The 13,682-nt window shown below is 40.0% G+C and overlaps 1 protein-coding gene across 14 annotated transcripts in view; it reads left to right on the forward strand.

Moving 5' to 3' along the window:
* Positions 1-13,682, forward strand: part of DNAJC6 (DnaJ heat shock protein family (Hsp40) member C6) — a 144,998-nt gene that overhangs the window by 103,539 nt on the left and 27,777 nt on the right. For all 14 annotated transcript variants that reach the window (XM_028513908.2, XM_028513903.2, XM_028513902.2 and 11 more), the window contains 4 exons: positions 199-349; positions 1,391-1,440; positions 1,545-1,693; positions 10,174-10,296. In XM_028513908.2, coding sequence (XP_028369709.1) covers positions 216-349; positions 1,391-1,440; positions 1,545-1,693; positions 10,174-10,296 — 456 coding nt within the window. In that variant the 5' untranslated portion in view covers positions 199-215. The remainder of the gene's footprint in view (positions 1-198; positions 350-1,390; positions 1,441-1,544; positions 1,694-10,173; positions 10,297-13,682) is intronic.

Here is a 13,682-nt window from a genome sequence, read left to right on the forward strand (position 1 = left end):
TTTGTGAGGGTCTCGCCTTGGTCTCTGAGGGCCAGTGGCACTGCTGTCACCCCGAGTTGGTAAGCTGAGAGCAGGACGTAACGTCCAGGGACGTCTGTCCCAGGCTGCCAAAGGAGGACTGCTGTGTTTTAGGAACAAAGACGGACTATTTTCTGTGTGGCCTATGCCTTCACCTCCTTTTCTGTTTTTGTTTGGCAGGTGCCTCATCACCAGACATGGAGCCCAGCTACGGGGGCGGCCTCTTTGACATGGTGAAAGGAGGTGCTGGGAGACTCTTCAGCAACCTAAAAGACAACTTGAAAGACACCCTCAAGGACACCTCTTCCAGAGTTATACAATCTGTTACCAGGTATGTGTGCTCTTCCTGGTTGAGTTAATGGACTGCTGCATCCCCAAAGGATCTGGTCAGCTGCTAACTGCTTGTCTGGCTCACAGACTATCAGTTTCGTGATGTAATTTCATGGGTCTGACTGATGGAGCAATGTCATGGAAACCATAAAGTTGAGTCCTTCAGAAGCTACAAGCACAGGCTGGGAAGACTCAGCTCATCGATACATGAAAGGACAGTGCATTGCCAACCTTGCCTTTCAATCCAACATCCTGGATTCTAATGCGTTATCTGCCTTTGTTAACCACATGACCTAAGGCAAATTAATTAAGCTCTCTGAGCTATGCTTTTTCACCCTGGTAGCATTTGTGCCTTTGGGTGTTTGAGAATTAAGTGAACTAATCATGTTTATGCAATCTGCATAATCAGTGCTCATGGATTGCAATCAAAACAGAATTTTGCTTTTGTATCTTAATAACCCATTAAAATTTATTTAGTGGGAGAAGTTTTCTACCCTTCCACTATATGAAAACTTTTACAGGTAGAACATAATGAATTTTTTTAATCTTAGTTATAAAATGTTAGAGTCACTTTAAGTTACAATGTGTAGCTTTAAATCATAAATTCAAATGGCAAATTTAATATATTAATCAATATTTTAACCCCCACTAGGGCCTGATAGGCTGGAAAAGGATGTCCTTTGTTCATTCTCCATCACTTCCCTCCCTATGCCCTAGCTGTGAACACCTATGGGTGGTATTTCTCTGTAGGCAAAGAGCCTGAAACAATCATTGTTAATAAATAAGCATTGTTTTCTAAGTGGATTCTGCTCATAAAGTGGCACCTGTTTGTAAAGCCTATTGGGGTGATACTGTTGGAGTGGTAGATTGAAGCTCCTTGGGGTGTGGGTTGTCTTCTCTTCATAATGCTCCCTTGTTAGAGAGAAGGCCTTGAGGGAAGTCAAAATATGTCAGCTGGAGGGAAGTGCCCCAGGTGACAGAGAGAGACAGCTTGGCGTATTTGGATCATTTTAATGAGTGACCTTTCTTGTCTCACTTTTAGCTACACGAAGGGAGACTTAGACTTCACTTATGTTACCTCCAGAATTATTGGTAAGTTTCTCATGTTCAGACTCTGCTCAGACTCGATTTCCAATTGCTGTTCATCATGACAGCAGACCTATTTAACCTATTTTCTTTCTGTGTGACCCTCCCAGTGATGTCTTTTCCTCTGGACAACGTTGACATAGGATTCAGGAATCAGGTGGATGATATTCGAAGCTTTTTGGATTCCAGACATCTTGACCACTACACGGTGTACAATCTGTCACCCAAGTCTTATCGAACTGCCAAGTTTCACAGCAGGGTAAGGAATTTTAGCTTTGGGGTCACATGGTTGAAGATATAAGAGGGTATTTCTCTTTTAATGGCTATCTTCAAAGCCTTTGCTCCAAAAGTTGAAGAACTACACACTCTGGACACTTCTAGCCACAAAATATTCATTAGACTTTAATGAGATTTTCTTTGGGCGAAAATGTTTGTAGGAAAGTCTGTCTGTCAATGAAATGCCATCTAAATTGGGGCCCCAAATCAGCTGTGGTTTGTTACTCAGTTGTCAGGGTGTGTTGCTGTGAGGCTCAGTTGGAGATTGAACTGCTACATAAGACATTTGGCTGCCTTTACACTAGAACATTAATTATGCCTTTAACCCTTCCTTATTGCTGCTTGGGCATCACGATGAGGCAGTGTAGCTAGTCCAATACAGACACACTAATATTAATGGAAATAGCTTTCTGACATTCACTAAAAATGCTTCTTTCATAAGAGGCACATAAATAGTCTACACTGTAGGCTTGGTAATACTATTACTAATAGTAGTAGTGAGAGCAGCAGCCAACACTTACAGAGCATATACATTGTGATGGAAACTTTACATGAAGTATCATTAAATTCTTTCAGCAGTCCCCTGAGGTGGATGGAGAAGCTGAGTCACAAAGAGCTAAGGTAACTTGCCCAAGATCCAGCTAGTAAGTGGCCCTAAGCTTTCATTCTTAACCATTACCTTAGGCAGACAGTATTCCCTGGGAAAGTTGGATTGTATTCTTAAGGAGCGTTTGGAACTAAACTGAGAAATATTCCTAATTTAGCAGCTGTGAGACCTGGTTTTGGTTTGAATCTAATGTCAAGCCTGATATTTCTGGCCACTGACTTTTTTTAAAATTACATTTATTGGGGTAACATTAGTTAACATTATGTAAGTTTCAAGTGTACAATTCTAGAATACATCATCTGTCTATTGCATGGTGTGCTCACCACCAAAAGTCTAGCCTCCTTCTGTCACTAAATTCTTGATTTATTCACCAAAATAAGGCTTTTCTCTCTCTCAAGAACATCTTAAAATATTTTGACTTAGCCTTTAGATATGGTCGTTTCTGCAACTACATCTGGATCTACAAATAAACAGAAAGGGTTTTCTATGCATTGGCCCCTTTAAAAGTGAAGCTTGATTTCAAATACATAAAATGGTAGCTGGTTATCTGTGCTGTGTATCTAGGATCTCAGCTTTGAGGCGAGAACACATTTTGCTACAGATTCCAGTTGCCATTATTAATCTCTGGGCCTCAGTTTCCAGACCTGTAGAAACACAAGAAGGGTGATCTGTGTGCTATGATTCCTACCCTAATGTACAGTCTGCTAAGGGAGGGTTTTGTTATGGACCCTGTCTTCTCAGGGTGTTCCCCCAGTAGGCCAGAGGTAACCCAGTGTTTTTCAAACTGCAGTGAACCCCAGAATCACCTAGAGGGCTTATCATACACCAGGCCCAGCTTTGCTCAGCAGGACAAGGGGGCCGTGAGAATCTGCGTTAGTAACAGTTCCTTTGTGCTACTCCTCTATGGCCCTGCACCACTCTGAGAAGTGAGGATGAAACCAATTCCGAAGTGATTTGGTCCAAATTGCCGTTCTGTAATGGAGATTTTCAATGCAGCTCCTTAAAATTCCCTATAATTAACTGCCTTTCCAACTCTTATTCCATCTATTACCTAATTCAGAGCAAGTGAATTGACAGTCAAACAACAATGCGAGTAGGTATTTTTGTCTTTAAGTCAAATGCACATCTTTTCAACTTTTTTTTTTTTTTTGCGTGTTTGGAGACTAAATCAGTGCCATCATTTTTAAAACTGAAGGACAGTGGAACATCCTGCATGATATTTCATAGAAATTTTATTTGATCTTGAAAGATCTGTGATAGTCTGGAACATTTTCCTTCTGAAAGTAAATAAAGATATAATATCATTATAGAAGCATTCATACATATGCAAATGTCTCTTGGTATAGTATTTATAAAAGCAGCTGCTATAAGATATTTCAAGAAAGACATCTGTTAGTGTCACTACAAATTTTGTGACCAGTCTTAACAATGTTACCAAAGGAACCAGGCATTACATAATGAATTACATCTGCCCCAGGCTGCTCTCACTTTCCTTAGAAGGACAGGAAGCATATTTATTTTATTTGCTACCTAGAACAGTGCCTGGAATGGCTACAAGTTTATCAGACGAATGAAAGTGTCAAGGACTGTTAAACACACAGATCATGCAATAAATATTTGGCTCTGGTTCTCAAGGCACTTAAGCCTCATTGGAGAGAAAACCCAGGACATTCTAAAGACAAATGCAAACAATATGTACAGTACCTACTGAGGGGGATTAATGAAGGGAGACAGCAGTGAGAGCGAAACTTGAAGCATGAGTAAGTCTTGTACAAGTGAAAGGTGTGGGGTTGTTTCTTTTCCATGCAAATTGTAGAAGGTATGTTAAATGGTTCTTCATGGTCTGGCTTTTGCCTGCCTTTCCAGATTCATCTTTCACTGTTCCCATGCCCCGAAACCCATGCTTCACCAAGGGGACACACACACTGTCTCTTTGTGTGAGCTGCTCCCTCGCCTTAAAAAGCTACCCATTGCTACACCACTCCATGCTTTCTTTGTTAGCCTAACTTCACGACGGGGAGGATTTCCACAAGGCTTTTCCAATTCCTTCTCCCTAAAACACAGGATTGCATAATGCCCTTAGCCCTTCACAGATAGTTCCAGGACTCTGTAGAATGGAACTAGACCCTCAGGTGGAGCTCCTGCAACCCTCACTTACATATCAGGTAGACAGTTTCCAAAACCTTACTATATTCATCTTAGCTCTGTTTTTGATGTGGATTTTTTCAGGCTCCTAGTCAGGCTCTCTCTCCCCAGTACTAACACAGTGAATTGATTTGCATTTCACTGTTGCATTACTTAGAAAAGTTCTATTGCTTTTCTCTTCCAGCCTGTGAAGATGAGAACCATTTCTTCCTCTTTTTAGGTCAGTGAAGTGCTAGGTCTGCAGATAAACATTATTTTAGTAAGTGTATATAGCAGAGTGTTACCTAAATACCAGTGCTGGAAAAGGAGACTGGTTTTATTTTTGGACTCACAGGAGTCCAGCCCTGTTTTTACCTCTGTGCCTTAAAACCTGAACTCAGTCACTTTACATTTTTATTGTTTGGTGTGTGTTTGGGGATATGGGTGACAATGAAAAAGACAGGCTGTTTCTGGGAAGAATTCATTTGCTTAGGGGTGTCATTCTATGTTTTGATTAGCTTTTATCGTTAGAAGCCACATGGATCTACAGGAATCCTATGCAATAATTAAAAACCATTTTCTGAGTATTTACATATGTAACAGAAAATTAAAAATAGGATTCTGTGTTTAGTATCAATTTTAGCAGAAGATTCAACTCAAAACATCCCATGGCAGACAGTCCTGTGTTCAAACAGCATCCCTACCTACTCAGAACCACAGAGGAGGTATTAAAGGTCGGGCTTTTTACTCTTCTCGGCCAGTACCCACCTGGAGGAAGTAAAAAGCACCAATGTTGACAATAAAGTCCTGGGAACTAATGAGATGCATCATCTGACCCGATGTTCTTTAATCTGAGTTAACAAGACGGGGTCCACTGTGTATTTAGATTCATGTATGAGCTTCAGGAAATTTAAGCATCTGCTTTCACTTCATTTTTAAAATTATTTGGAAAAATATACAGAACATAAACAGTTCATTTTAACTGTTTGTAAGTGTACATATCTGAGGCACTAAATACAGTCACTATGTTGTGTAATCATAGCCACAGCAAATTCTCCCCATCATCCCCATCCACTCTGGGAGTGTGTGTATGTGTGTGTACCCGGGTTCAGTTGCTGCGCAGATGGTTTCTAGCCATGCCCCAGAATGTCAAGAACCATTGCTTTACGCACCGTGCTGTTGTAAATAAATGGAAACCCGGATGGATGGCCACCAAATCTAGCTGGCTCTGAAGTTCTAACACTCTGATTAGTGCTATTATTCCAGTGCCACGTGGAGCCTCTTTCTCCCTGTGCCCAACCAGGAAGGGAAGGTATGTTGTTAGTAACATGGAAAAAATAAACCCAGATGGTTCTTTTAGATTCTTCCTTCATTTTGACTTTTTCCAATCCACATGCTCCTGTAGGATTGCCTCCCTTTGGGGAACAACTTGATTTAAGAGGTCATGATTGTTTGTAGGTGAGCGTTTTTTTTCTTTTCCTTCCAGAGTTCGCCAAAGCTCCCCATTGTTTCTGCTTTGGTATGCCGGTTGGTGAAGGGGGTTGGACACAGTGGGGTGATGCTTCATCTTTCCCTCTGCCACTATGCATTAGTGTAAAGACAGGAGATAATAGGGAAGAAAGAAACCCCTGGCCCAGGGGCCAGAGGGCCAGAGGGCCATGGTTCTCCAGATTGTAGCTCTGTAAGCTTCGGTGAATTGTCATAACTGTGGTGAAATATGGCCATTACGTGAAGCCCCACAAATGTAAGAGGGAATTGCAGTAAATATTCATCAGACAGTGTTGTATAATAGAAAGTACACAAACTTACTATTTTTACTAAGGTAAAATTTATAAATATACACAAATTTTAAACTTTAGAAATTATCTTAGGCTCCTATCTCAGCTGCTCCTCTTCCTGGGTAAGTTACTTTGCCTCACCTGAGACTCCGTGTTCGGCTGTGTGAAATGGGGGTGACAATAAGAATACCTATCTCATAAATACTTAGAACACAACTTCTGTAAGTGGGCTTAAGAAATAGATTTTGTAGCCGTGCCTGTCGTGGAGTAAGCATTCAGTGAATGGTAGTCGTGATTAACACTGGTAATAACACTCCCGTGGTAAATGACCGACTGAAACCCTATCCTCCAAAAATGGTTTCGGATTCTGAAAACACTGGGTTTGGTTCTTTAGTCTGATTTTCCATAGCACCTTTTACTTATGCTCACCAAATGGGATGATTGTGCCATCTTATCTCGTGCCTGGAGAGACAGATGGATAAAAATGGAACGGCATCCAGCCCTGGTTCTGTTTTCGCCTCTTTTCGCACTAGGTGATATCATGGCAGCCTTGTAATCCATATGGCATCCTCCGATGCTCTGCGGCTCCAGGGGGTGTGCAGAGGGACTGGAGATGGCATAGCGAAGTGTCTCTTGGCCCTATGACAGTGCTTACTGTGTGAAACTGTGAACCCCAGAGAGAGAGAGAGAGAGAGAGATAGAGAGGAGAGAGAGAGAGAGAAATAGCTTGAGTGATTGTATTCCTTTTTAAAATGTTTTGTGTTTGTTTATGCCTTAAAGTATGTTCCCTTTTAGACAGAGCACATGCTTTTAAAAAAATTCTAATTGTATGTTTGCTTAATGATTATAATTATATATATCAAGTTAAATATGTAATTATAGAGCAGTTTGAAATTAATATTATTTACTTGATTGATTTAATTATTCTGAAGCTATTAGCCTATTGTGCTAAGAACAATCTAGTCAACTTTTAGCTGAGACTCATTATAGATATTGACACTTAGTGTTTGTGGAGTGACATCTAGTTTCTAAAAGGCTTAAAAATATAGCAATATTGCCTAGGAAAACAAATTTCCTACACTTTTACATAGTTGTGATCTAAAAATACAACAAAATTGTTTCACTTGTTTCTTCCCCCAAATAGTGCACATGGAGACAAATCTTATTACAAGAAGAGATTGCCAAATGGAGTTCATTCTTTTACTCATTCATTAGCTCAGCAAATACCTATTGAGCACCTGCCATTCAACTGGCACGTGCATACTGGATTTGATTTGCAAAAGTGAATAAATTATGGTCTGCCTTCTCTGGAGCTTAGTGTCTGGATGGGAGACAGAAAGTTATTTTAATGTAGCTTGACAATAAGCTGGCACTTACTGTGTTTACCTTATTGTACTACTAAATCCTCACAGCAATCTTGTAATGCCCATTCTCTCTTTACACACAGGAGAATTGTGGTGTGGAGAGGTTAGTAACTTGCCTAAGAATTCACCAGGTAGGAAGTGATGAAGCCTGGGTGAAAACCCAGCCTGTGGGCTCATCCATGTTGCTCTACTGATAAAAGGTGTAATAGATGAAAATGGACAAGAGCCTGGGCACCAAGATGACTAAGCTACTAAACATTTCTGCCTCTGGGGGTGTTAGAGAAACTGTCAGAGACAAGAGAGCACTTGAACTTGGGTTTTGAAGGATGAATAGGGATTTACCAGGGAAGAAAAACCATCAAAGACAGGAAGGAGCTTGTGCAAATGTACATTTTATATTTCCTTTGATGGCAAAAATTTATCTTCCCAATTCTTTAAATCGGTATATCATCTCCATTTCCTGAGAAGATATCAATGGGAAATATATTTGGGGGATAAATACGGGCCAGAAACAGCCCTGAATCATGTTGGGTAAAAGGGACCACATGTTACGGAGTTTAAATGAACAAAGGCCCGATACTGGGTGATCCTGCATTGTTTGGTAGCTGTAGCAAGTATTTCATCTACTTTGTTTAATAAACCACATCTATACCTTTGCAAAGGTATAGAAAAAAGGGTAACCAGAAAGGTTCCCTGCCACTACCCCATAATCATCTTGCAGAAAAAAAGTTACAGACTGAAAAAGAGAATGGGCTTTCTTGGCAGCCCCAGAGAGAGGAACATCAAGTGTTTGCTTTTAGACATCAGCTTTACAGAGACCACACGTAACTTACCATTTATCTTGGACTGGTTTCCAGAAAAGGGCAAACCAAGCAGATTGCTCCTACCTCCCTTGCCACACTGTTAAGTATTAGGGATTTGGGACATTTGTATTTTCTTAGGCCAGTGTTATTAGTGTTGTAGAGTGCTTTCTGATGACATCATCCACACAAAGCCTCTTCTTTCTCCAGAATTCCCTATGTGAGCAAATGGCACCTGATCCTGTTTTTTTATGCAGCCAGTCATGCTGGAAACCTGGACTCTTTCTCCCTTGTCTCTCTCTTAAGTACACCGCTCCACTCTCATGCACTGCCACTGTGTGGTCAATCACCCACTCCTGTGTACATATATTCTACTTTTCTCTTTAATTCTTAATCCCTCAGGCCTTTTCGCATCCCAGTGCTACCCATCTAAGCCTAAGCCACCACCACCCCTTACTTAGACTGCTCAGCAGTCTCCCCACTGGTCTCCTGACTACTCTCGTGTCATCCACATCCACTCCCTATACCTCGAAAGCTCTTTGGAAAATTCAGATCTGAGAGTCACTCTTTTTCTTAAATACTTTTCCCAGTTCCTAACAGTTCCTTGTATGTATGATCTGATCCCCTTCAATCTATACTCTAGCCATACATTTTTAAGACATTCTTGGCTCTATCCAACTTTAGGGCTTTGCACTGGCAGTCACCTGATACCACAATGATAATAGCTACATTTATTGATCACTTTGTGTGTGTCAGATACTGATCTAAGCTCTTGAAATACATTCTCATGTAGTACCTACAGCCATGTCAGGTAGGCAGGCAGGTATCATTTACAACATTTTATGAAGAAAAGCTTGAATATAATTTTGTCAACAAATGTCACCCCATAAATTCAATTAAAAAGTTTTTTAAAAAACTTAATGAGATCCCAAAGTTTGCCCAAGTCTAAGCTTCTCTTTATTATTAGTTAAATTAGTGAACATCTAATCAATTGAGGCTGATGCCTAGTTGCAATGCTGGTTCTGACCAGCAGTGTGATTTTAAACAAGACAACCTCTGAGAATCAGTTTTCTCATCTGCAAAATGGGGATCATGCCAATACCCGTCATACATGATTGCTGTACAGATTAGAGCCAAGCAGAAGTCTTGGCACCAACACAGTTGGTGCTCTATAATGTATTGAAAGAATATGTGTGTTAGATGAATGAAAATGCTGAAGGTTGGCCCCATGGAGTTGTGGGCTCCTTCATGAAGAGGGGAGTAAGAGCCCGAATAAGGCTTGGCTCCTCCCTCTGCTGTGCTTTTCACGTGATCATGACAGCTGGTATAGAGTTAGGGCTAGTGCAGAATCTACAAGACAAACCTGTAATTAAACATCTAGTAGGCAGGTCAAAACATTTTATATTTAATAGAATTAGATTTGGAGCTTTGTGTAGTGAGTAGTATTATAACCAATGAGGTATATCTGAGACATAATTATTGCTAATTGAAATAAAATTTGGGGTAACCTCATAGAATAAAAAAAGCCCAAGTATGTAGTTTAAATGGTCTAGCTGAATTTAAAATGTATTTTACAATATTTTTTATACCTTACCGAGACAGAACTTTTTAGTGAAAAAATTGCTGGATTAAGTTAATTCTTCTTTCTATGTCTGGACTGCTCTCAACTGTTCCTGGCTATACTGAGAGAGAATAGAGTATCACTTCTGGAAGCCGTTGTGTGGTGTAACACCTGTAAAAGGAGAGGAAGTCACCAGGGGAATTCATTTCCTTTTACCGTGTTCCCTTAGGTTTCAGAGTGCAGTTGGCCCATTAGGCAGGCCCCCAGTCTGCACAACCTCTTCGCCGTGTGTCGGAATATGTATAACTGGCTACTACAGAATCCCAAAAACGTCTGTGTTGTCCACTGCTTGGTGAGTAACCTCTATTGTTGTCATTGTCTGTGGTAGTTTGGTGTAGTTTGGTCAAACACAACTGGCCCTATGCAGACTGATGCACAGGCAACATTTAAGTTGAATTATTTTATTGAACTCCTACTTAGGAATTAGGTGATCTGAGGGATATAAAATGAGAACTGACCTTATTATTCTTTCCTTAAAATCTGAGTGCTAGTGGGAGAGGCAGATATGTACACAACCAACTCATATGAGGCCTCTAGGGTGTGGTGACTATTACCAAAGGTAGAAATGACCTGTGGGTGTGCAGATAAAAATGCCATTGAGCTTGTATGCCATAAACACATTGGAATATTAATATTTTCTTACTCTTTTAAAATAATTTTTAATTTTTTTCAATTACAGTTGTTATACAATATATTTTAGTATATTTTATTGATTTTGCTATTACAGTTGTCCCATTTTTGCTCCCCTTTACCCCGTTCTGCCTTGCAACCCCTCCCTCTGGCATTCCCCTCCTTAGTTTATGTCCCTGGGTTACACATACAAGTTCTTTGGCTTCTCCATTTCCTCTACTGTTCTTAACTTCCTCCTGCTCATTTTGTACCTGCCAGTTATGCTTCTTATTCCCCATGCCTTTTCCCCCATTCTCCCCGCTCCTCACTGATCTCCCTCCATGTGATCTACATTTCTGTGATTCTCTTCCTGTTCTAGTTGTTTGCTTAGGTTTTCTTTGTTTGTTTTTATGTTCAGTTGTTGAAAGTTGTGTGTTTGTTGTCATACATACAATATTTTATTAGTTTCATACATGAGTCTAGTACCCAGCTGACACCATAGTTATTACAACATTATTGACTATACTCCCTATGCTTTCTTTACTTTTTATGTTTGAATAAAAATGAAACAAAAAGACACCTATGCCTTTATAAGTAGTCACATAAAACATGACTGTGTTTTACAGCAATTGCCAGTAGGACTGATGATTTTTCTGATAACTGACTTAGAGTCCCTTTCCCTATCCCTTTTTCTGGAGGCCTCTTACCTGTTGTTCAAAAGTCAACCTTCAGTAAAATCTTCAATACTTTTGAGTGTTTTCCCAATAGGGACATTCCCACTGTCCCTCCACTGCATCATCATATCAGTGAACTGACTGTTGTCCCCCTAGACCATGAACATATCCAGTCAAGAACTGTGTCTCCTTCCCCTTGCGCCACAGGTGTGAAAGATTTGAAAAAGTTGACAGCATGAACAAATAAACACACGAATGGAATCTGAGCATAAATACTGGAAATATTCACTGCTTCTGTAAACTTCAGGATGTATATATATATATATTTACTATGATCTTACTTGATGATTCACCCCCTTCTTCTTAAGAGCCAGCTGGCTAAGAGGGGGAAAAAGCAGAGCATTTTTTCTTCTTTTCACTTCAAATACTTAACTTCTAATATAAAAACTAATAAAAATTCTTAAAAGAACTGCATGGCAAGTAAAATGAGGGGACACATACCTAAGCACCTTGAGCATGTTACAGGGGTGCCTGGAGGACTAAATTCTAAACAGGATTGAGAAAACTATTTTTTAAAAAAGAAAAAATATCCTTGGAATAAGGACAACAATAAATGCTTGAGGCACATGGCATAGCCTTATCTCCTTTATTCTGTTCCTTTGTCGTGGGGACAGATGTCAAGCTAGAAAGGGAGTAGCAACAAGTAAGACAAAGCTGATAGGTAGTAATGTAGTAAGAGAGACTCACAGTACTGAACGATAATCCACTCTCTAGACTTACGTTATAGGACCGAATGCCGAAAGCACTAGGAAAAGCAATTGTGGATCCCTTATGTAATATGAGGAGACTGGAAGAGGGGCCAGACAAGCAAAGATAGATTGTTTCCAAAAGAGAGGGAGTTGATCTTGGAAAGCTACAGGATGGTGAGCCTGGTAGCAATTCAGGCGAAATTCTTATATGAATTTTCACACAGGTGATTTTCAACTCTTAGGAAAAACATTAAAAATTGGTTTATGATGAACACATATACCAAAGCAACCAAACTTACTGTAAGAGGACTAGTAGATTAGTAGAGAACATTTTTTTGGATTTCTGCAAGATATTTACCAGTTTCTTATAATCAAGAAGGACAGACTTGGGCTAGGTTGTTATACATTTACTGAAATAGTGGTTGAGTATCTGCTTTCAAAGTAGATGGTTAATGAATCAACAGCCTCCCAAGCTTGTTTTGGTTGCCCTTTTAATCAACATTTTTTATGACAATATGGAGATTAAACTGATCAATTTTGTCAGAATGGGAGATTCACATAATGAATCTGGAGTTTAAAAGCTTTTGGAGATTGGTTGTTTAACAGAGACTATGTGAAATTAAACACAGGGTAAATATAAACTCTTGAATTCTGATTCTAAAAGATTGAATATATTTGTCTATTAGCTTAACACATCATCTGAAAAAAAGCTAGGGGTTTTAATAGATAGAAAGATCAGAGCTTACAGTATGACTTAGCATTTAAACTAGCTTGGCCTGGGCATATGTTAGGAAAAGCATTGTGTCCAAACTATGGAAGATGATATTTCCTCTCTAGTTTAGTTAGATCACATGTCATAGCTTGCATTTCACATCTGGGCAGTACATTTAAGGTTGTTTTAAAACTGGAGTCTTATTCAGAGGAAATACACCAAATGATGATGTCTCTTAAAATGGAATATTAAATGAGGAAGAATTGAAGGGATTGTGTATTAGTCAGGGTTCTCCAGAGAAACAGAACCAATAGGATACATAGAGAGTAATACACATATGAAATTTATTATAGGAATAGGCTGAAAAGTCCCACAGCCTGCCCTCTGCAAGCTGGAGAACCAGGAAAGCCAGTGGTATAATTTAGTCTGTGTCTGAAGGCCTCACAACCAAGGGGGCCACCGGTGCAAGTCCAGGAGTCTTAAGGCCCCCAAACCAGCAGCTCTGATGTCTGAAGGCAGGAGAAGATGGAGGGCCCAGCCCAAGAAGAGAGAAAATGTGCCCTTCCTTAACCTTTCTGTTCCATTTGGGCCCTCAACAGATTAGATAATACCTCCTCCCTTTTGATGAAGGTGGATCTCTTTACTAAGTCTACTGATTCATATGCTGATCTCTTCCAGAAACACCCTCTCACACACACACAGAGAAATAATGGCTTATCAGTTATCTGGGTATCCCTCAGCCTGGCCAAGTTGACACATAAAATGAACCATCACAGATTGGATGTGTTTTTATCCTGGAAAATAAAAGTACTCATGGAAGGGGAGGGCTGTCACAGAGGGAAAGAAGGCAGTTCACTCTTGGTCCTCCCAGAAGGAAGAATGAGGATCATCCAGTGGCATAGACTTCAACTCAACATATTCAGTATAAGGAAGA

This window comes from Phyllostomus discolor, chromosome 5, assembly GCF_004126475.2.
Source record: "Phyllostomus discolor isolate MPI-MPIP mPhyDis1 chromosome 5, mPhyDis1.pri.v3, whole genome shotgun sequence".
In the NCBI taxonomy this organism is placed as follows: Eukaryota; Metazoa; Chordata; class Mammalia; order Chiroptera; family Phyllostomidae; genus Phyllostomus; species Phyllostomus discolor.